General features: G+C 41.4%; 1 protein-coding gene across 1 annotated transcript; it reads right to left on the bottom strand.

The window, feature by feature from the left end:
* Positions 1-1,579: 1,579 nt before the first annotated feature.
* On the bottom strand, positions 1,580-23,530 carry LOC119734499 (mucin-5AC-like). The gene is made up of 15 exons (XM_038208032.1): positions 23,423-23,530; positions 16,446-17,639; positions 15,275-15,529; positions 14,412-14,666; positions 13,555-13,806; positions 11,866-12,117; positions 10,691-10,792; positions 9,854-9,994; positions 8,392-8,504; positions 6,903-7,104; positions 6,076-6,160; positions 4,400-4,494; positions 3,389-3,687; positions 2,744-2,827; positions 1,580-2,611 (listed from the first exon to the last, which is right to left on the bottom strand). The coding sequence occupies exons 1-15, from the start codon at positions 23,430-23,432 to the stop codon at positions 2,555-2,557; spliced, it is 3,396 nt and encodes a 1,131-aa protein (XP_038063960.1). The 5' UTR covers positions 23,433-23,530; the 3' UTR covers positions 1,580-2,554.
* Positions 23,531-25,017: the final 1,487 nt, after the last annotated feature.

Here is a 25,017-nt window from a genome sequence, read left to right as displayed (position 1 = left end):
ACATTACTTTCAAGATGCAAAAGTATAGATGGCTTCATATTGATACACTCTTTTCGTTAAAACAGCACAGGATGAGTCAAAACAAGGAAACCCAAATAGCAGGACCATTTTTTGTAATGAATCTCTGCATGTAGCGCTTTCAAAATCTAGGATATGAAAAGCCCAGTTAATAAGATTTCTTTTAGTACAATAATCATTAATCCAATTAATAAGATTTATTTTAATACAAAAATCATTCACATCACTTATGTACTTTTCAAATTAAAGAATTTTGAACACAAACACCGTTTTAAAGTTCTGTCCACGGATCACAAAAAAAGGTAAGTGTTCTTTCAGCAAAACGAAAACAATTCACATACATTCCTATGTGAATTGTGCTAAAAGAAAGCTTATTACTTGGGCTTTCATATCCTTTTTTTACTCACCCTGTACATTTTTTTCCCTTCCCCCAAACAATACGGCCGAAAAGCAGTTCTGCTTCCGATTACATGGCATTTGAATATATGGTCAGTAGTAGGGATTTTTTTGTGCGTTGATCATGTGTACCGGTGTCTGCGTGTAGTCAAGGGTAAAAGGTAGTAATTGATGGTTTGGGGTTTTCCCCTATTTTTCCCAAAAACAATTAGGGTAGGGGCTGTCAAAATAGGGTAGGCATAGGGTAACCGAAAGCAGAACTAGTATTTTTTTTGCCTAATGGGAATATAATACGAAATATATTACACTATATAACATATATTGTTCATTTAACTCCAAGGCATTCCCCTTGCAAGCTTCAGCTTTTTGCGTTTATGCCTCCAACTATTGTTGTTGTTTTTTTGTAATTATTACAGTGTTTGTATGATTTGGAAATAAATGTTGGATTGAATTGAATTGAATTGAATGGTAATCAATGTAAACACCATATAAATATAATATGTTAAAAACATCCTTTACCAGCATATCAAAATGAAAGACATTAATTTTGTTTGATTACACAAAACGACCTCGAAACCCTTTTATGGATTAAATACACCAATGAGTAAACAAAGCAATAAAAAAGCTGCTTGACCAATCAATTAACAAATCCATTCAAAACACTGTAGAATTTCAACAAGTTAATAGTGGCAAATCAGCGATACATGTATCGTGTCTGAGGTGGGGCCGTACCTCAGAACTTATATACAGGGTGAGTAAAAAAACCGAAACCCAAATGTCGGGACTTTTGTTTCAGTAAAGTTCTGCATGTAGCACTTACAAAATCTAGGATATGAAAGCCCAATTCACAAGCTTTCTTTTAGTATAAGAATCATTCATATCACTCATGTACATTTCAAGTTACAGAATTTTAAACACAACCACCGTTTTAAAGTTCTGTCCACGGATCACAAAAATGGTGCGCGTTCTTTCAGCAAAGTGAAAACAATTCACACATTGATTTGTTTTCGTTTTGTTGAAAGAACACTTACCTTCATGTGATCCGTGGACAGAACTTAAAACGGTGGTTGTATTCAAAATACAACCAAATTACATGAGTGATTTTAATGATACTTGTTCTAAAAGAAAGCTTATGAATTGGGCTTTCACATCCTAGATTTGGAAAGTGCTACATGCAGAACTTCACTAAAGCAAGTTGGACATTTGGGTTTCGGGTTTTTTTACTCACCCTGTATTGAATACAAATCTGTTTATCTCTTTATCTAATGATATTGGTGAACAGTTGAAGACGACCACAAATAGTACTGAATGTTCAGTGTTTTATTTCGCATCAGTAAATGCCTCCTTCTGGTATAGGGATGAGTGTATGAAATTTAAATCACGAAAGAAGGGTTAAATAAAAAACACTTTACCAGATCCAAAATAAGTTTCAACAGAGATAAATGTTGAAGTGAGAGGTTAGTTTCAAAAAACGGCCGTTTGCTGTGTCTTTTTCCTACAGAAAACACCTCAAATCAAGAATAAGGGAGAGGGACACGGAATCAGATTGGGTGAATGCAAACAGGGTGAACCGGAAAAAGTAGTGCCGGCAGATATCTTTACTTCTCTCAAAAAGTACCTAACATGAGTATTTCACTTTGATGGAGCACATTAATTTTACTCTTGTGTATAATCAGTGAAAATGTCATGGACACCCATTAATGCATACCAGAGCTGTACTAGAACATATTATAAAAGGATATGTGTGTTTTCAACCATTTCAATGGGAATTAGACATTGAATTGGAAATGGCTCAACTGGTACTCAGCAATGGGTCTTTTCATTACCTGTGCAAATCGCATTGGAACGGGTGAACAACACAACTGCCGTTTACAAAAATATTTTATCTCTGGTTTTCACGGATGGAGTTTCCGTCCAATTTCCGCTGTGATTATACACACAAGAGTACAAACAATATACTCCATCAACACGAACTGCTGATGTTGAGTATATTTTGAGAAATGTAAAAATGTCTGCCTGCACAACTTTTTTGGGGGGGTCACCCTGTATGTGCGAGTATTAATTTTCTACTTGAACTTGAACTTCTCTTCTGTCACAGAGCTGCATCTGCAGCTATGAAAGATGTGGCCAGTGACGTGGTTTAGTAGTAGATGGCAGGATTGTAGACCACGCGGCCTGCATGAGCCCTTTCATCAAGCTGTGAAATAAAACACAAATACATGTCACCAGTCTTGAAATAAAAGTTGCCGCAAAATGTACACTGAGGGTACATGTAAAACATTGAATATTTGAAACTAAAAATGTGAATCTTTCGATCGTGTAAACTCACCGCTAAGTCATCTTGGTAGAGTTCCAATGCCTCGTGTCCAGTAACCATGTATGGTCGGATGAACTGTGGACGATCCTGCATAGTCTGTTATTCATATTATAAGAAAATTTCAACCAGTAAGTTTTACGTGGTTTGACTAAAATCATACATAGATATCCAAAGACAGTATTGTGACTGTGTCCTTGCCTATACAAACACCTCGTCTGTTTGTATCAGGATCCATTTATGTACATATAATTCTTGCTTTTAAGGGGAGTCAGGTTGGCGTAGCGGTACTTTCCTCGCCTTCCACCGCTGTGACCCGGGTTCGAATCCCGCCTGGGCCAATATGTGGATTGGGTTTTCAGTCCCTACCTGATTCCGTGGGTTTTCCCCTAGAATATTCTTCTGGGCTTTTCCTCCCACCTCTAAAACTGTAATTTTTTTTCTCATTGTCTTCTCTTCACAGGTTTCTTCAGGCTTGCCTAAGGCGCTTTGGAGAAATCCTTGGCTTCAGTACCAGAAATGATTAATAATAATAATAATAATAATAAAAGAGGCATCAAGAAGGACAGGAAGGCTAGGGTTATAACTCCAAGTTCTCACACTGACAGGCTCTTTCTTTATAAATCACTCTTAGAGAAGAACACAGTTAACCTGCCTCACCTGTTGGTAAGGTGACCGGCTCATGACATGAGCGAGACGATTCATCCGCATGTCTTCCTCCCTGTAGTCAGCTACACTGTAGTCATCATCAAAGGTAAACCTGCGATCTCTGCGATCTTCAAAATCAAAGGGTCTCCTTCTAGGTTGGAACTGTCTACTTGGCTGACGGTAGATTTGATCCTTCATAAGGTACTGACGCCTCATTACCATGCAGAAAAACAGGGTGATTCCTACTATCACCAACAGGAGCACAACACACACGACTACGATGACGGCTGTAACTGCAGGTGTCAAACCACCTGCAACAACACAAACAGTACAACTATTTCTCTATGGTTTTTCTTTTTCCCAACAACTTCAGATTCGGAACAGAAAAAAAAAAGTTGAGCAAAAAACTCAATTATCAGATTTTTTCCCCAAAACACAATATTCGTTGCATCATTGCATGGACCTATCGCGGTGGAATCGTGTTAGAATCGCGTCAACGCAGCTTGTGAAATATCGTCCAATTACATGATATACAAATGGACGCAGAACGCGCAAAATCTGAGACAAACGAAACTCAGTGTACAAAAGTTCCATTGGGTTGTCTAAGGGGCGTGGCTATATCTCGCAAACGGCGATAGGTCAATGGACCGATCCAGTAAGCTCCGCCCAGTGCGCACGTGGGCAAATTAACACGTGCTCCGCTCCAATGTCACGCTGCATTTTCCTTCCGCGCGCATCATATGCGCGTGCACGCATGTCGGACTTTAGTGCATGCCCGTCGGACATAAATCACGGCTGTGATTGGTCGGAACACCATGGGGCGGTGCTCACTGGATCGGTCCATTGGGGAACAAACAGAAGTTAGTTGTTACGAGATAAATATCTGTACCAAGGGTGTAAAAACTCTACATGCTACAAAAAGGTCAGTCTGTAAATATAATCCTTTAAAATGAGCAAACTGTTTATAACCTTCTTATCTGTTAAGGAACACAAGGTAGGGAAATTAATTGGTATTGGACATACCTCCTGGGGCTGCCGTAGTCTCTGGGGCTGTCGTTTCCGGTAGTGACGTGGGTACTGCAGTCTCGCACCGCGCACCAGTAAATGATGCTGGGCAACTACAAAACACAGACAGATAACATTCCATGTTTATCTTAATTTCTTAACACTTAAAACTCAGTATGCACCTAAAACTAATAACATGAAGCATTCCCTTCAAGCATTTTTGTTTTTTCATTTTTGATATATAGTCAGCGACACCACGAAGTAACACCCATGTACATACCAGTAAAAACTAGCAATCGGAGAAAACGCCATCTAAAGTATAACGCCTTCTAAAACAACACTTTGCGTCAACACGGCAGAGTATTTTCAGTTGGGGTTCTCGTTGTGGACACTTGATGTATGGAATTGATTAAATCTGCTGTTTTTGACCGGTTTTTATATTAAATCAACAAGAAATAAGAGAAAAAAGGCGAGTGTTAGTTCGTGAAACCGAAAAAGCTGCGAAACAGTACATTTTCGTTTTCACAAAGTAGCACTGGTCTATTCCTCATCATTCTTCCACAAACTTGCAGAGACTGGAACTCCCTGACGTTGGACCCAGCCAGTCTACCGTCCCTCGATGCGTTCAAATCAGCATTGAGGGATGGTACTCACTAGCTTCAAGTTGTCCTGTTTTTAACCTGCATCAGCACTATATATAGTTTTTATAAGCACAGCGAGTCAAGCGCATTCATTGTTCTTGGAGCACGCCCCCCACCCGCAGTGCGTTGTTCTTCTCATCGTAGAAGTCTGCACTTTACGGAAGAAAGGAAGAAAGCACGCGTCAATGTATTACAACAATAGGTAAGTGCTACTTCAGGTCAGCGTGCGCGCTAAAACAAGGAGAGTGTTACTTCGTGAAAACATTTTTGCTCACATTTGAGCAGAGTGCGCGTCATGCTTTACCATGGTATATGGAACTTGAGTGTTACTTCGTGATAACAAAAATTGTCACTTTTGCGCAAAAGTTGCCATGGATAATAAGCGTAAAAGTAAAGCTCTTGAAGCTTTGAAACTTCGTGCAATGGTAAGCCTTGATGAATAATGTTTAAAAATGTAAAAAAACTGAAAATCGAAAAAATATGGTTCAACACATGCAGTGTTACCTCGTACGTGGTGTCGGTGACGATATGTCCTGACGTATTGCAAAAAGTGGGTCCGGATAAGGAGGAATTGGACCATCCCCTTCGATCAATAAAATCATGGATGCTAGTGGCATTTATCTAATTAACTCTCAGTTGCGATTATCGGCTCAAACAGACTTGGTCAAATTCAGTATTTTCAATTACCAAATACTAACTGTAATCAATGTATCTTAAATCGCTTAAAACAAAAATAAGTTCACACAGGCACACAGGCGTGTATTGGGCTGGGGCAAAAGTTGCAAAAAGCACGTTGAAACACCATCGATGTATTGTTGAGTTTTCCCCTGGAAAAAAAAAAAACCAAGAAGAATGCCAGCCGATTGTCTATATTTCAGCTTTGGACCTCTCTTCGTCTTTCAATTCATAATTAAGTCATTAGACAGTGTAATCCATACTCGAAGAATTGAGGCACTTTTCTACCTCTCTGTCGTGTGTTGCTTTTTTTTGGGGGGGGGGGGGTTATTTACTCCCATTCCTTTCTCACAATCCTGGCTCCGCCCCTGAAATTACCTGCAAACTTGCTGAGGGGTGAAGCCTGACGGCTGGCATACTCCGCCATTCATACAACCATCTTGTGTGCAGTCTGATACCATTGCTGATGACAAAACAAAAGCCATTATAAAGAGGGTAAGTGTCACTGCATAGTACTGCATTGTATACCATATCCACTTGTGGGTTTATGTTAAAACTAATCTTAGGCTGCATCCGAATCAACTGTCTAGAGCTAGGTCTAGGTCCACGCCCATTGAAACTACGCAGGGACGCGCTGACAATAGATGTAGCCGTAGCCGCTCTGGAATCTCGTTTCGGACACGGCCTAATTGACACTGTTTACAACTTAGTGTTGCTGCAGCCTGGAGCAGATTTTGAATTCAGTTTTTTTCTTCAGATATATTTTAAATAAGTTGGCACAGTACACTGTTCAAATTTTGAGATCATTTAAACGTATGTGTGCCACATGTTCCTAATTACAAAGGTCATGTACATGAAAATTTACTATTTCTTTTGTTTACCAACTATATTGACAAAGACACCTTTGTCTGCAACAGAAGTTGTACTTAGCTGTAAATAAAATTGGCCCTATACTAATGTCTGTGTTTCAGAGCGTGACTTGAGTTTCAATAACGATGTGAAGTATAAATCTAAAGCAATACTGAAAATTTGATTTGCCTTATCAAAATGTTCATTTAACCCTTACCATTTGCATAACATTACCCCTTCACTGATGAGCACACCATACGGGACTTGCGCAATTTGGGACCATACATGGGCGTGTATGGCAAGACAGTTTAGGGGCGGTATAGGAGTATAGGAACTGATGCATTGCAAAGCCTTACATGTGTTGCTGACACTGACAGAGCCCTGGACAACAGGTAGGGCGTCGCCCAGTCCATCCATCACTATTGTATTGCTAACGGCCTCCACCGATGGTTCCTGCTGCCCTTCGAATGCTAGTGCCGTTTGTGCGACCACACTGCCAGGTTCTAAGCTCAAAACTATTACCGCTGTCACACCCTGTCCCTGCAGTGCTTCCAGGAGCTGGAAGAAAAAAGAAAGTAGTGTTCAGATATAAATGAAGTCTTAATTAGCCCAAGATGCTAGTGATCGCTAATGGACGGTGCATATAGTGCACCCTCGATTAGTACAACAATTTCTTTTCAGTTGTTGAACTATTTCTCAATTTTCTCCCTGGGCTTTCCTAGGGAACCAATCAGCGATCGAGCAAAGCTTCAATGGCTCGCCCAACGGTTGTAAACAATTACGCCCTGGCCTATACGTGCAGTGATCAAGCATCATCGCTTTCCTAGGGAACCAATCAGCGATCGAGAAAAGGTTCAATGGCTCACCTGACAGTTGTAAACATATGCGCTATAGGTGCAGCGATAAAGCATGGAGCTAGTGTTTGTTCGAATTATACAGACGGTTTTATTTACATAAAATGGCCCCGCCCCCATTGCTATGAAATGACCAAGACGTTAGTAAGAGAAAGTTTAAAAAAAAAAACAACAACAACAACAATAATCCTTTGCATAATATTTTACGCTTCACAACAATGCAATTATCACTCTTGATCACTGACGTTTTGGGCCAAGACTAATATTGATGAGGACATATACGTAATTTTGTTCTTAACAATAGGCTGTGATGATTCAAAATAATTCTGACAAAGAAGGTTCTAATGTTTCAATTTCGCAATAGATAGTAAAGATATTTGATAAATTCTGCACATTCTTGACCCTTACACGGCAGAGGACTGTATAGGACCACTGAAGAGCTTGTGTAAACATTCTGGGGAACAGTAATGTTTTATGGACATGAAGGCTATTGCAGTTTCGCAAAAAAACATGTACATGTCCACCTGCAGCTTCCCCTGGACCAAATGTATCATCCATCCATATTGCCCCTCGCCCCTTTTCAAGAAACAAATCTCTGTCCTGTAGTGGAAATTTGTCTCGGTATTTCTGACCCCTCCCCTTCACATTGCATCAGAAATGTGCCCCAGTTGCCCTTCGGGCTATTTCAGGACAGGTGTAGCGTGAATATCAGACTCCATGAAATATGGACTCATTGGTAGTATTGCGCATATGCGTAAGTACGATAATATGGTATTTTTAGGATTTTAATGGGCGAGTAACCTGTCACGTGCGAGGGATTAACCAATAATAGGGAAAAGCAGTCCGATTTTCATAGGAGCCCGATTTTCATACGACACCCGCAAATGCTGAGTTGTATAGGGGAACATGTTCTTATCCGTCCACGTGTGCAAAGACTCAATCCCAGTGTGTGTACTGAAATAAATGGATGAAACAAGAGAGTATATATTACCGCTGAGATAATCATTGCGGCAAGATTCTTGAATGCAGCAGACGATGGATTGTTGTAGGCACTTATGAACTCCTTGTCTATTGACAGGCCTAATTGGAGTGTAGCCTCGGGTTCTGAAAAACAATTAATAAAAAAACAAATAAATTTTAGTATACCGGTCTTGAAGTAATCAAAGTGCACTACTGTATTTTTGTGATTTGAAAAGCTCTTTTTGAAAAAAATGGTAGAAACTTCATAATGCAATATTTTAATCCAAAATACCCACTTGCATAGTGACATGGGGGGAGGCCACCCCCTAATGTAACCCCCCCCCCCCAAATATATGAACACAAGCAGCCTGCTTGTCAATGCTCCGCTGTACTGGTTTGCGAATGTGGCTTGAACTATTAATTAGCACGGTTGCCTGGCAAATTGTTCTGGGAAAAATTGTCTCAATCCTCGGCCCCGCCAAAATTTCCTTCTTTTGTTTTGTGGAGGCTCCTGGATGAGTAGGCAGCCAGCTGATTATCTGCGATGAGTCTTCATGTGGGAGAGAAGTCCGATGCGTGATGCACACTGCCTCCCACATGTGGTACGTGGCAAAGACTCTCCAGAGGTTGTGCCCCGTTTTCATCTCTCTCTTTCTGGTAAGTTGTTTTGATCTCCTGGATCTTCTGTTCAAACGTCTCTGTGCCCTTGGCACAGACTTGCCTTCAGAGGGATCTGTCCTGAGCGCAACCTTCCCGTGAGCTAATGTTTATGCTTGAGATTGGCCTTCACTGTGTCCTTGTACATCTTGTATTGTCAGCCTTGCGCGCGATGGCCTTCTTTAAGCTGGCCGTACAAAAGGATCTTGGGAATCCGGGCATTATCCATGCAAACAACATGGCCTGACCAGAGAAGCAGGCTCTTTATAACCAAGCATTCAATGCTTGATAGACCACACCGTTCAAGGACCTGCAAGTTGGAGACCCTGTCTTGCCACTTGATGTTGAGTAGCTCCCGTAAGCAACGTTTGTGAAACTGCTCAAGTTGCTTGATATGGCGCCGATAGGTGGTTCGTGTTTCACCGCAGTAAAGCAGCGTGCTCAGTGCAACAACCTTGTAGATGACAAGTTTGGTAATGAGCTTGATGTTATGGTCTTTCCAGAGATTTTGGTTCAGTCTGCCAAAGGCAAAGCTGGCCTTAGCAATGCGCAACATCACCTCTGCATCCAGGGGTCTGTTGCTGCACACAGTACTGCTTAGAGCAGAACTTTTCTGCCGACTTGATCTCATTGTTGTTGATTATGATGGGCGTCCGAGGACTAGGGGCCAGAGATGGTGGCACTAATTGACACACACATGAACTCAGTTGAAGGCTAATTGTGAGCCCAAAGCACTGACACGCAGCAGCAATTGACAAACCCATTGTGGCAGGCCTGTGACCATTCAAAGTCCTGCTCCATTTAATAAAAATTGTGTAAGAGCCATCTATACGTACGTGCACATGTATCATCACTCTGGCGAAAATATTGTTCAAACCCATTGCATTCGCAAGTGTAGCCGTCAGTGTTGGTAGCAGGTTGACAGAACATCCCAGTACCTGAGCATGGCGGGTTTGACGCCATACAGGGACTGGCAACTGAAAAAAAAACACAAAGCAAAAATATGGGTCAATGACAGAGATTTCAAGCTATTGTTACTTTAATGCCAATACATTTAGTACGAAATTATCAAAACGACACTGATGGAATTCAATGTAAATTAGATGCAATGATACCTTTCATGATATAGCGAGAACAAATCAAAATGGGGCAAATACTTTTGCATGAAACATGTATCTAGCAAAATATAATAAACATACCATTATATTTACCAGCAGAAGCAATCCATATACCACAAAAGAAAGTCCCCCCTTCCAATACATTTTTGTCTAACTCAAAAACTACTGAGCACCTCTCGCTCAAATAACAACCAATCAGTACTTAAATTCCTTAGCAATCCAGCCGTGCTCTTTATTTGTTCCAAAACAGAGATAATGTGCACCAAATTATGTAATTTATAACAAATGATACCGAAAACAGTTGCACTTTTGTATAGGCATAAGTTGTGGTTCACACTCACCTTGCACATATACAACAGTGCAACTTTTTCTTGATAGCATTTTTCATAAACTGCATAATTTTAGTCATAATTTTAGAAAGATGTGCCCAATAGTTTTTGAGTTAGACAAAAAAGTATTAGGGGGACTCTCTTTTTTGGTTGAGTGTGTATGTGGGACCATTACGATATCAGAAAAAAATTCTTGCAGTTTCGACAACTCATTGCAAAGTCCTACCTGCACAAGTTGGTCCAGAAAAAGCAGACGGACAAACACACTGGCAGAAATTTGCATCGAATGCGCCTCCATTCAGGCAACTGGATGCGGACAGCTCGCAGCCTAATATAAACAAGCACACAAACCAGGAGCCGGATGACAATTGAATTAATGGGCATTGTAAGTGACAGGTGCCTATAGGGATCATGCTTCAAGTCTCGATTCTACAGCAACGTGAACAATGTAACACACATCTGTTTATGGCTTTTAAGATTAATGCGAATGTCTTTGCATGACCAAAGACATTCACACTGTGGGAAACACTGGCTGAAGATCTAAAAAGTTCTTTTGACTTATCTCAATTAAGGGTGACTGCTCTATGTTTCGACATCCCTACGTTCCGACAACCCGCACATAAGATTGTGCTACTACCATTTAGGGTTCGGGTTAGGGATAGGAATATGAGCAGTCGGAACATATAGGGGTGTCGAAACATATCGGAACGGTGTGTCAGAACATATAGGTGTCGGAACATAGGTGTGAAACCATTTCAAGTGAGGTCCATGTCAGAGACGTCCTCCCGAAAAAGAAATAACAGTGTAGGTGGTGGGAAGTACCTGGAATGACAGTTACGCCACAGATTCTGAGTATTAAATCTTTTGATGTAGTGAGATGAAGCTCAGTATGCTTTGCAAATGTATAAAAATGAAAATGTGAAAAGATGTCCTTCTGACTTTACTTCTTGCGATCCGGTCACATCTATTCATCAAATGAATTTGAAAGCCGCTGCTGCCAAATTCAAAATCATATGAATTACAGAGGAAGGCTTTGGTCGAGTCCATTTCTTATTCACTCAGTATGACGTGTTAAAGTAGGAGTAAAATCTGCAAGTATTTACATCACCCTTATTCAAATTCCATTTTATGAATTGCAAGTACGTAACGCACGATATATTTTCTTTTTCTCAAAAAGACATGGACTCGAATTTGAGTCAAAACTCTTTTGCAAATAATTTGTCATTTTCGGTATACTGTTTTGTTGAAATATCAGATTCCTTGATATGATTGGTGTTTTCATGTTCTCATCTATTCCACACGAGATCATCAGAGAAAGACTTGGCTTTAAGCCTTTAAAGTACCAAGTTTTCAGAACACGATTTGCCCATTATTTTTGTTTGTTCTAAAAACAGTTAATACCTGATACGTCAAATGTGAAGGTATTGGAGGCAGAGCAACTAGCAGATTGGGAAAACATGCACGTGATTGTGTGGGATCCTACTCCAAAGGTGCCACCTGAGGTCGTCACTCCAGTTCCGCCTCCAGAATCAGTACAAGTGATGCTTGCACCCTCAGCATTGGTGGCAGTTACAAGGATCCAATTCACAGCAAGTGTAGTTGCACCAACTGGTAAACTCTGTGAGTCGACACTCGGCACATTCACAGTTGGTGCTAAGATAAGAAAACAAAGTAATAATAGAGACTTAGAGTAAGCCATTTTGCCTTTGAGCTTCCGGCCGGACCCCCTCCGCGACCCGGCCTTCTATGGGTATTTTACACGGGGTTGCCCTTTTTCTTGCTATAATTGTTGACAGAACCAATTTTAACCGTAATCACCACGCGTAACAATCATGTTGTAATATTGTCTTGGCATTCAACAAGAAAAAAATGATGAGAAATCAGTTGGAGATCAACCTCGTCCCCAGTGCTTACTCTATTTCCAACCGCGTTTCCAATAGTAAACCCTGGATAGGAAACTTTCTTCCTGTATCCTGATTGGATACCGCAATTGGCTAGTAATGGATTTTTATCGTGTACTTGGTGCTATTATTCACAACGTGCAGTACGTGTTTTCGCGATTATTCGTCCACGCCTTCTCGAAAATACTAATTTCCTTTCCAATTTGCTCATATTAATATGAAATATGATACTGCATGTTGTCTCGATAAGATCGTAACAGTTTGATTTCAAAAATCGTGTTTTCGTAACTCACGCCGTGCTCGCGCTGCTACGAATTGACTCTGTTTTTACCCCAGACACCGCATACAAAAACAAACGCTAATGTGTAACGCATATCCATGCACCAGACTGTTCCTCATTTGCATACGTGTGCAAAAATCTTGCACATGCAAATGATCCAATACCAGGGTGAGAGAGCAGGTAGTAGTGGGCGCGTACTGCTCGACACCCTGGGGACGAGGTTGGTTGGAGATGGATAAAAACGAATTTTACGTACGACCTTTCACATCCGGATTTTCGTATCTAGGTCTCCTTGCTCGAGAACGAAAATAATAACGACGCAAAGATTTACCTATCTACATCAGATGGATTCTAGAGTAAGTAGGACTTGCTTGAATACAGTTCTTATCAACGGTCATTTTATATATTTTTTTTGTAAATGAGAATTAGACCTTCAAGTTTTTTTTTAAAATTGTGTTTCCTTAAAGATATGGTAGTTTTCTAATTATGTTTCAGTTTTTGACCAATGACCGCTACAAAATAATTTCATAAATTTCCATCTTTGTACGAGTGCTCAGATTTCCACTAGTCCACATGTATTTTAGATTTTCAGAAGTGAGAGGTAATATTTTGGCACATTTTTTCCTTTCACGTCATGCCATTTTTTCGTTTTCACAAATGTACAGCATGTACACTCCAACCAGTCTTAAATATATTGTTTAAAACCTCCCATGCTCACATTTATTCCCTTATTCAAATACACTGCATATAAATATACTGTGTATAATATAAGTTTGCATAAGACAGTGGCAACTGACAGTGGCAACTGCTCACATCTATTCACTCGAGAGATCGGATAAAGACTTTGAGTATCAATTTTTCAATACAACTTTTGACTTTGTTTTCGTTTGTTCTAACAACAATCAATACCTGCTACGAGAAATGTGAAGCTGTTTGAGCCTGTGCAACCATTGGAAGTAACGCTGCACGTGATTGTGTGTGATCCTGCTCCAAAGGTGCCTCCAGTGGTCGTCACTCCAGTCCCGCCTCCAGAATCAGCACAAGTGATGCTTTCACCCCCAGCATCGGTAGCAGTCACAGCGGTCCAAGTGACCGAAAGTGTAGCTTCACTAGCCACTAAACACTGCACACTGACAGTAGGCACAATCACAGTTGGTGTTGCTAAGAAAAGAAAGAAACAAGATCTTTACAAAATGGGCAATTTCATTCCAATGGGGACATGACAACTCCCATCATGTCCAAACTGGATAACTTTATGTAGCAAATTTGAGAAAACCTATATGAAGCAATTGTTGACTGCTGTGATGTGGGATATGACGTTTTAACACCCAAGGGGCGCATATAGCCACTGCTACCAAATTTCAAATCATATGAATTAGAGATTAATGATTTGTTCAGTCTTTTTACTTATTTTCTCAGAAGAGGTCAGTGTTCAAATAGGAATTAATACAAGTAAAAAAGGCTGGTTACTTTGAACAATGTGAGCCTAGGACATCACTGCAAGCATTTACATTACCCCTCTGTAAATTCAATCTTATGAATTGTAAGTAGGGCCTGCACAATATTTGTTTTCCTCCAAAAAAACATGGACTTATGTTTGAGTCAAAGCATTTTTGCAAATAATTGGGCATTTTCTGTAACTGCTCACATCTATTCACCCACGAGACCAGATAATGACTTAACATGACACTTTTAAGCATCAATATTTTCAAAACACGTTTTGCCCTTATTTTCGAATTTCATGTAGATCTAGAAACAGTCCATACCTGATACGTCAAATGTGAAGGTATTGGAGCCCAAGCAACCGTCGGAATTGGTTACACTGCATACGATTGTATGTGATCCCGCTTCAAAGGTGCCACCAGTGGTCATCACTCCAGCTCCGCTTCCAGAATCAGCACAGGTGATGCTTGCTCCCCCAGCATCGATGGCAGTTACAGCGTCCCAAGTGACCGAAAGTGTAGCTTCACTAGCCACTAAACACTGCACACTGACAGTAGGCACATTCACAGTTGGTGTTGCTAACAAAACAAAGAAACAAGATCATTACAAAATGGGCAATTTCATTCCAACGGGGACATGACAACTCCTGTCATGTCCAAACTGTATAACTTTATGTAGCATATTTGCCAGGACAGGCCTATATAAAGCAATTGTTGACTGCTGTGATATGTGGCATATGACGTTTTAACACCCAAGGGGCGTATACAGCCACTGCTGCCAAATTTCAAATCATATGAATTAGAGATTAATGATTTGTTCAGTTTTTTTTCTTATTCTCTCAGTATGAGGTCAGTGTTCAAGTAGGAATCAATACAAGTTAAAAGGCTGGTTACTTTGAACAATGTGAGCCTAGCTAGGACATCATTGCAAGCCTTAACATTACCCCTATGCAAATTCAATCTTATGAATTGCAAGTAGGGCCTGTGCAATATTTGTTTTCCTCCAAAAAAACATCGACTCGTATTTGAGTCAAAACATTTTTGCAAATATTTGGGCATTTTCTGCAACTGCTCACATCTATTCACCCACGAGGTCAGATCAAGACTTAGCTTTAACACTTTTAAGTATCAATATTTCAAAACAGGTTTTGCCCTTATTTTCGAATTAGATCTGAAACAGTCCATACCTGCTACGCTAAATGTGAAGGTATTGGAGCCAGAGCAACCGCCAGAATTGGTAACGCTGCACGTTATTGTGTGTGATCCTGCCCCAAAGGTGCCACCAGTGGTCGTCACTCCAGTTCCGCCTCCAGAATCAGTACAGGTGATGCTTGCACCCTCAGCATTGGTGGCAGTTACAGCGTTCCAAGTCACATCAAGCGTGGTTGCACCAACAGCTAAACACTTCCCATCGACTGTTGGCACAGTCACAGTTGGTGTTGCTAAGAAAACAAAGAAACAATATCAGTATAAATTAGGCAATTTCATTCGAACCGGGACATGACAACCCCCGTCATGTCCAAACTGTATTACTTTATATGCAGTGTATTTTGATATTTAACAATTGGTGACTGCTGTGATGTATGGTATGATGTTTTTAACATCGGCGGGGCCCATAGCACCCTCGGCTTCGCCTAGGGTGCTATGCTCCCCAAGGGGTTAAAAATGGCATATCCCACATCATGACAGTCAACTATTGTTTTGTTATATCGTGCCAATAACTAAATAAAATAAATGGTTGTAACATACTTTGTGATAAATAAATAAAATCACTGCTATGTAACCTTTGATAACTGAAGGTTTTGATTTCCCGCCGGATATGAGTCTGAGCGTTCGACGTAGCAATTCTCATCAAATAAACTAATTCATATTTCAAAAAGGAAAACGGTAGGGCCTATATTCCCTGTCCCCCATTGTATTGCAAGTACGCAATAAGTGTTTTTTTTTTTTCCTCAAAAAATCATGGAGAAATATAATGACAAATAATACGCAAACTTTGTAACTCCTGAACAACTTATGGATGCCAAGGGTACAAGAAATGTCAAAGACGTAACATATTTGGGAAACCAGCTATCATAAAAAAAATTACAAAAGTAACCGATTCATATTAAATTTTCAAAAGAACAAACGGTATGGAATTCCTTGTCCCCCATTGTAATATGAACTTGTGACCATACGTGAGTTGTTGTATATTTTGATGGTGTGTTCAAGAAATGTAAATAATGTATTGATGGGGAGCAAACTTATGCATACCAAAGAAACCTTTCAGAAAATATCCTATAACACACTTTCTAAAGTTTCTTTGTGAGCCCTATCAAAGCAATCTAATCATTCATACGCTAAAGGAAAAATCTTTACCACATGTGGTTGTTCCTGGAGCATTGGTTTGTCCTGGAGCGTCGGTTTGTCCTGGAGCATCAGTTTGTCCTGGAGCGTCGGTTTGTCCTGGAGCGTCGGTTTGTCCTGGAGCATCAGTTTGTCCTGGAGCGTCGGTTTGTCCTGGAGCTTCAGTTTGTCCTGGAGCATCAGTTTGTCCTGGAGCGTCGGTTTGTCCTGGAGCGTCGGTTTGTCCTGGAGCATCAGTTTGTCCTGGAGCGTCGGTTTGTCCTGGAGCGTCGGTTTGCCCTGGAGCGTCGGTTTGTCCTGGAGCGTCGGTTTGTCCTGCAGCGTCAGTTTGTCCTGCAGCGTTGGTTTGTCCTGGAGTGTCGGTTTGTCCTGGAGCGTCAGTTTGTCCTGGAGCATTGGTTGGTCCTGGAGTGTCTGTTTGTCCTGGAGCGTCAGTTTGTCCTGCAGCGTTGGTTTGTCCTGGAGCATTAGTTTGTCCTGGAGCATTGGTTGGTCCTGGAGTGTCTGTTGGTCCTGGAGCGTTGGTTTGTTCTGGAGTTGGGGTTGTTCCTGGAGCATTGGTTTGTCCTGGAGTTGGAGGTGTTCCTGGAGCATTCGTTGTTGCTGGAGCTGGGGGTGTTCCTGGAGTGTTGGTTGCTCCTGGAGTTGGGGGTGTTCCTGGGTCGTTGGTTGTTGCTGGAGCTGGGGTTGTTCCTGGGTCGTTGGTTGTTGCTGGAGCTGGGGGTGTTCCTGGAGTGTTGGTTGGTCCTGGAGTTGGGGGTGTTCCTGGGTCGTTGGTTTGTCCTGGAGTTGGGGGTGTTCCTGGGTCGTTGGTTGTTGCTGGAGCTGGGGGTGTTCCTGGAGTGTTGGTTGGTCCTGGAGTTGGGGGTGTTCCTGGGTCGTTGGTTGTTGCTGGAGCTGGGGGTGTTCCTGGAGTGTTGGTTGGTCCTGCAGTTGGGGGTGTTCCTGGGTCGTTGGTTTGTCCTGGAGTTGGGGGTGTTCCTGGGTCGTTGGTTGTTGCTGGAGCTGGGGGTGTTCCTGGAGTGTTGGTTGGTCCTGGAGTTGGGGTTGGTCCTGGAGTGTTGGTTGGTCCTGGAGTTGGGGATGTTCCTGGATCCTCGGTTGGTGCTCCTGTGTCGTTGGTTGATGCTCCTTGATCGTTGGTTATTGTTGGACTTTGGGTTGTTCCTGGATCCTCGGTTGGTGCTCCTGTGTTGTTGGTTTGTCCTGGAGTTGGGGATACAAGAAAGAGAACATGCAGAATAGTGGCTCTTTAAACATGCAAGGACAGCCAAGAAGCAGGAGGATTACTGGTTCTTTACTCATGCGAGGACACCTTTTTTGATGAAGTGCTCCTGTTCCTTGCTCTATGGTTGCTCTTTCCTCACGAGAAGGAGCAAGCAAGTTTATTTGATATTTACAATCCTTACAATAAAAAGAGTGTCGAGTGTGACCGGTCAATCTACAGGGTGAATCAAACAGAAGTATACACACTCTGAAAAATGTCCCTAAAGTGAAAATGTTAATATTTTTTTCGAATATCGCTCCGTACATGTGGGCATATAAACCTGTCAGGCTTTAAATGACACTATGATCATTTAGGCACTTTTATGCATGACTGATCAGGAGTTACATTTGCAAACTTTGTGAGAAACGGCTGGCACACATAAATGCAGTCTTTTTACCTGGATCAATGCAATTAGATCGACAATCCAACATGTTCCTTTTTTTTATTCACAAAGACCTGCAATAAAAATCGAGGATATTAAACCTCCACATTTTGTTTTCCTTTTCCTTTCTTCTCAACCGCCTAAAATTTACTGTATGTTGTTACATTACGCATTGTCTACATTTGGATAAATATATGTGGGCTTTCTGTGCACTTCCCTCATTCTTGCCATTGGGCTGATCTGTATCGAACAAGATTAGAGCACACTGCAGCAAAGGTCTCTTTGTAACTGCGATATCACCGGACAGAGGATCAGGAATGGTCAGGCGTGTCGTAAATGACATGTTAATGTGGAGGGCGGAAGTCTGATTCCAAAGGAAGTTCAAGATACCTGTAATTAAATTTCCACATTAAATGGTGATAAAAAAGGAACAAGTCGGATTTGTTTCTTATTGCCATTGATTCAGTTAAAAACACCGCATTTGTGTGCGCAAGCCGTTTCTCATAAAGTTTGCAAATGTAGCCCCTGATAAGTCATGCATGAAAGTGCCACAATGATCATGGTGTCATTGAAAGCCTGACAGGTTTATCTGCCCATGTATGGAGCGATATTCAAAAAAATAATATATATTTTTGAGGGGAGGACATTTTTTGGAGTATCACCAGCCTGAATAGGAGTCACCTTGGTACGGTCCTTCTTTGAAAACATAGTGTTTATTGTTGTCTCCCAATTAGTTAAAGTTATGATGATGTGAAGCTTTTGAATTGGCTGCGTCCAACTTGACACACTAGTCACTCTGTTTCTAAGATCATGAGCAAAGATCCTATAGCGCCGTTATAGGATCTTTGATCATGAGTGAACATCGCAGTCGCAATGCATGAAGACAACCGTCCAACCTTGGCTAGTGGTTCACGGAGCTATAGCTATAAGCACGCCCAAGATAAGATCATACTTTCAGAATCTCAGAATCTCAGAAAGTTGACTGGTCGCTAGGCATCACCATCCAGAGTGCCAACCGATGAACAAGAAAGCAAACACAGGTATGATGGCTGCATGGCTAGTGCTATTCACGTACATCATCATCATCATCATGTCGACCCTCGTCCGACTGCCGGGAACGCCATACATCACGGTTTCCCATGGCCGACCTGATCTCGGCTGCGGAGGCTAGCCCGGTCACGACGCAGCTGGTCCGTCTGTACTTTTGTATGCCCACGTCCTAGTACTCGAGAGGCTACTCCATGACTCCATGAGTGGGTTAATTCCCATAATTAGATGAGTTGGTTTGCCGACGGTTGCCGCTATCCTCTGGATGGCGAACGCGCGCAGTGTAGACATGCGCAACTAGTGAGTCAGTACACTATTTCATAATCCTAAATTCACAATACGTCACAGCTGCGTTCTGCGCCACTCGTGCACTGTACGCGCCGCGTGCCAATCTCCGAGATGAACATTCTATAATAAAGGGTATTTCGAAAATCATGACATAAAATTGTTGAACAATAGTTGGAAATTTATAATGTTCGACTTGTTTTGACTGTTGGACCGAAAAGTTTTGATTTTTTTAAAGAACAAGACTTATTTATGAATGGGAATAAATAATGTCTTAAAGCCAAGTCAATTGAACCTAATTTTTTCGATCGCTGATCGGGTCCCTATAGGAAAGTGATGATGCTTGATCACCGCACGCAGGCGGGCTAGGCCAGGGCATATGTTTACAACTGTTGGGCGTGCCTCAACTCGCCGCTACCACTCGATTCACGTATAGTTTGCGATGTTCGCATTGACTCCCATTCACGTTGGCGGGCGCAATATTTAAACATGAATTTCTCCCGTTTAGAAGACGGTATCTTCATGCAACTTTCAGGGTTTAGTTCCCTAATGATCCAAGTGCTACAAATCATTGTGATATGTTCATTACTTTTCGTTGAAATTGGAAAAATAGGTTTGTGTAGGTGCAGTTTTGAAAGCTGTAATACTGGCGTTTGCAATATATCTGTCAATCTTTTCAAGACTCACGAATATTAATAAGGTTCATATATCCATTGTGGTGTCCAGTAAAAATTTGCAAAAAAGCCTCCTTCACGAGTTATAATTGATAAATATCACCCTTTTTGCCGGCTTCCATTGGTCAATATACCAAGAGCCACCCCAAATCACGCAGTGGCGCACCCAGTATTTGGCTTGGGAGGGGGCTCAAAAAAAATCGGAATAATTATGTTAGCGAAATTTTTGGCAGCAGAAAAAAAGTGAGGGTTTTTCGGGGGGTGAACTATTTTGACGTTGGTGGCGCAAAATACACCCCTATTTTACTACTCAAAAATAGGTCACATATCACCAAGGTCAAATCGTGGGTGGGACTACAAATCTACGTCGAAATATTGCTTGGAGTTCATAAGATGTAACACTGTGTGTTTGCAACGATAGATTAAGCTGAATGAAATTCGGAATGTACTAATAGAGTGATTGAAGTGTTCAACTACTCGTGAAGAAGTGAAGAACAACTTGAAGAAGTTCCAAGAAATCGATATAAATAGATTTGGGGAAGTTTTCGACCGTCCAGACTTGAAGGTCAGCTAAACCAGTATCCAGGATTGACGCTTCTGCATAGATGACGGCAATTTTTTTTTCACTGACATGAAGTTTAGAATTTCTTTTCCCGTTATAATATAACGTTTCAAGCATACTGAGCATATTTTTGAAAAACACAACGTCCAAAAGGCCTTTTTTTTTGGTGCAAGAATTTCACTGCTCTGTCATAACGTCTGAGAACGTACGCGTAAGCGGATTAGCTTTGCTTACCAACGACAGACATTTTCCAAGTCACAGCCATAATGGCTGATATTAGTCCTTCAAAATGGATTTTTCTTTAGGAAAAGTTGTTTTTTAAGTCCCCTTATTTGTGTGTATAAGGGCGTGTTGCTTGTTATGCTTATTTGTTTTTTTATTTCAGCTTTTCAACGTCGTTTTATAAACTATTGCTAGGTTTTCTGATTCACAACTCGTGTTTATACAAGTCTATGAATGTTACTGTAGAGAAGCATTAACTGTATTAAATGTAAGGAACATAATTTTGGCCTATACGAACGAATGTCTATGAATGTAACTGTAGAGAAGCATTAACTGTATTAAATGTAAGGAACATAATTTTGGCCTATACGAACGAATGAACGTACTCTTTCAGAATTCTACTAATAAGCAAAATGTGGGTAAAACGTTGTTCAAAATAGAAATTTCTGTGTATGCGATGCGAAGGAGAGTTCTTCTAGCAAAACAAAGAAATTGGTTGGAGCGGGATATGACGACTTCATCTGGATAACCCTACCGGTGTTCTATTCAACTGAGCTATCCAGCCCGGCCTTATCCTGTTTTCCCAATGTGTCAATATCTTTGTTCAAGGTAGCCTTGGTCAATGCTCTCGTCGTTATTCGTCCCGTACGCGGTCAATCATCGGCATATATCCTCACGCGCTAGCGCTATGCACATGCATGTGGAAATACAGCGCGAACAGCGACCTCATGCGGCCACTATTTTTATGTAAATCAGTTGGAGATGATGTCGAGCCTTGGTTCAATCGTCGGCCAAAGCTTATGTTTTTCTTTACTTTGCGCTAGATTTCCAGCGCACGACCTCGTATGCGAATACAGAAAATGTAGGCGGGGCTAATATGTGGAGTGTCCAATCACACCTTGGTAAATCCGGACGTCATCAAATTATTTGCAGCTATTCCGCCTTTTGCGGACGTGACAGGAACCACAGTTTTTGTGCATTGGTGCCGTGTGCAGAGACACACAATGTGTACTGTATGGATTATGTACGGTGCCACGTTTCACTATGCAAGTTTCCACGCAACGATCGACCAATAAGGAAACGACATTTAAGGTCAGCTAAGGCTATTAACATAATGAGCACCACCCCCAAAACCTCACATGGACGATTGAACCAAGGCTCGACATCGTCTCCAACTGATTTGCATAAAAATAGTGGCCGCGTGAGGTCGCTGTTCGCGCTGTATTTTTACATGCATGGGCATAGCGCGTGAGGATTATGCGGACGATCGATTGACCGCGTACGGGACGAATAACGACGAGAGCATTGACCAAGGCTATGTTCAAGGGCGCTGGTCAGAAGCCATAAACCCGTATATGTAGTCATATCATTGCAGGGATCACTTCCAAAGTCACGATGATAGCAATTAATTTGGCAATGCTGGGATCGTACCAAACGGGGATCACTCATGAGATACGGATTTTTAAAAATTAATTAGGACAAATTAATGCAATTCGAAGAGCTATGAAGGCCTTTTACCGAACAAGTGTTGAATGAAAAAGAAAACATATTAGTTTTTTTTTTACAAAACTTGCAGGATCTGCCATAGACATTTGCACTTGGGGGAAGAATCGCCTGAACAGTTCCATCAGAGATTGAATGCGTTCCACCCCACTATTAAACTCACTTTGGAATAACACTACCGTTAAGTTTTGTTCCATTTTATACTTAAAAATAACACCACGAAACCCACAACTCTTTCAAGCGTGTGCCGTTCGTGTGTGTGTTTTTCCCAAAGTTGGAAAAGGCGCGAAAGATAAACAGGCCCTCGGCAATGTCCCAAAAGGGTTTTTCTTTGAGAAACCAGGTTCATGTAGGCTTTGAGTGAAGGTGTCAAATTTGACCCAGCATTGTGTTAAAAGTCACAGTGGGCCTCATGTTAGTTGGGAAAGTATTACCAACAAAATAGGGAGTCACATTGTTGGGAGAAACCAGGGGAATCGAGTGGCATGCAGCGGCGAGTCGAGGATCGCGACGATAACCATGTCATGGCGCAATGTGACGCGGCCCGCGGGGCCACGGGTGGGTGCCGTGGTATACGTGTTGGCGAGGTTAGCTTGATTACTGTCTTGTTACAATACACACATTAATGAATCTTATATACAGTACCTGTGTTACACTTTGAATTTAAAAAAAAAAACACTTTAATTGGACCGCTTGTATAACTTGTTGACTTTTTAAATTTTGATAAATTCAGTTTTTATTCAATTTCAGCACATTCTCGTTAAAAAGTTAAGTGCCCTTGTTAAACGATTAAAGTCATGTACTGAATTTTTAAATTTCAATCGAATTCATCTCAACAAGTCAAACAGCCTTGAAGAGTTAGTTTAATTGCCCATGCACCATTTAATGGAGGCACGTTGACTTCCTTTCCTAGTCAATTAGGGATCACGCAGCTCTCATTTTACGGGGTTTTTATTCCCGCCTTCCATCTGAAATGGAAACGGTTGTTGGTGTGTTCGAACTAGAAAACAACATTCGAATGGTATTGAAAGGAAAGTCAGAACTTACCGCCAGTCATTGTTGCTGTTGTTTGATTTCCTACTGAGACTGTTGGCACTGGGACTGTTACGAGAAGAAACAAAAAGGCCACAAAGAGCGCATCTGAACTCCGCCGTTGACGCATCTTGCTCACCAGGGTTGACGGCGATCGCTCTGCCTTCAAATTCGCCCAGAAATCCCTCTGAATCCTGTCAATTATATGATCCGGCGACGTACAGGCAGCACGCTGCTCCGAGCTCAATCTACGAGCGGTCTGTGAATGTCACACCGAAGCGACACGGCAGGTATTGGGGCTTAGATCGAAATACCCCTCCCCTATATCTGTGATAGACAGCTCCGAATGTGATTGTCAACAAGTGACCCCCGAATCGGTTTTCCTTTTTTCCCCTTACAAAAAAAACACGACGTCATAAAAAAGTTATTGTGGGTGCCAACTCGAAATATACGAAGATCACGATTTGTTTTCCATATCGCATTTCCACTTGATCGCACATCATACAAAAAGAAATTCACAGACCGTGCGCAATTTCGTTTTAATACATAAACGTACAAGAGCGCTGACTCTCTTTTTCTACAAAGAAAATACTAATTGAAACTCAGCCAATGGGAAAAACCGTACAAAATAAACGAATTGTGTTCCACTCTATATTTGAAACCCAGGGGCCATGTCCAAGTTTGATATTATAGCTCCCGTATTTCAAAAACAAATTGTCATATGGGCCCTCATTTGAGCCACTCACTTTTATTCTTTTATTCTCGGCAACTTTTCATGTTCTTAACAGATGTAAAAATGTGTGCAAACCAACTTGTTGTAGTGTCTTCCTCTACTAGAATAAGGGAAATGTTTTCTCTCACTTTTTTTCCAGGATGAACCCTAGGATCATCCCTCAGATTGTTTAGAATAAACACATAAACAGATATGCAGGTCTTTGTTCCTCTATGGAGCATTATGATTTAACCTCGTTCGCATGGTCTCATGTCAATCTCGATATATAGTTTTCTTGATGTCCCCTAAGTGCGTGGCGCAGCCCCTATAACGTGGCGCACTTAAATGTTTAGCCTCTATGGGCAACGACGTCCCATGGGCGGGACATCTCGCTGGTTGACGCGTACCGTTCCTTGTGTGTGACGCACGTACACCAGGGGATTTGTACTATGCACACGCGCGCAGTGGCCGCGCTGCGCGGCGATGAATTGAAGTCAGACAAGATGGCGTCGGTCGGTCACCCCCAACTGTACTTGCTTGCCGGTGAGGGGGTACTTGTAAACGGAGTGGATAGTGCCTTGCTAGAGCAAAAGGTTTATCCTCAAATAGATATTTCATCAAGTTCTATGCATTCCCGTTAAAAAAATGAATTGAAGTATTTCTAAGTTTAGATGGAACAAGGTATACCCTCTCCCTTTGGCTATAAAATTATCCAAAATCCTGCTTCTTTTAAGGTTTACCTTCGATTCAAAAATGGCCGATACTGAACCTCATTGGCTGCACGAGTTTCCAGTGAAAAGTTGTGGGCGAGTTGATCAAGCCATCCAGTTATGGACTCCTATCAAATTTGTGTTTATTAATGTTGATCATTTTAAAGAGGTATTTTTGTACTTATGGC

This window comes from Patiria miniata, unplaced genomic scaffold (assembly GCF_015706575.1).
Source record: "Patiria miniata isolate m_02_andy unplaced genomic scaffold, ASM1570657v1 HiC_scaffold_27, whole genome shotgun sequence".
In the NCBI taxonomy this organism is placed as follows: Eukaryota; Metazoa; Echinodermata; class Asteroidea; order Valvatida; family Asterinidae; genus Patiria; species Patiria miniata.
The sequence above is the reverse complement of the archived record's forward strand: the minus strand, read 5'-3'. Positions and strand labels throughout refer to the sequence as shown.

Bases quoted from the DNA above. Each gene is read 5' to 3' on its own strand.
- LOC119734499 (XM_038208032.1), bottom strand. The intron at 9,995-10,690 runs GTAGGACTTTGC...TTTTTTTTTCAG, and splicing joins TTCTGGACCAACTTGTGCAG to TTGCCAGTCCCTGTATGGCG. The intron at 7,105-8,391 runs GTAATATATACT...TTTTTCTTCCAG, and splicing joins CCGCAATGATTATCTCAGCG to CTCCTGGAAGCACTGCAGGG.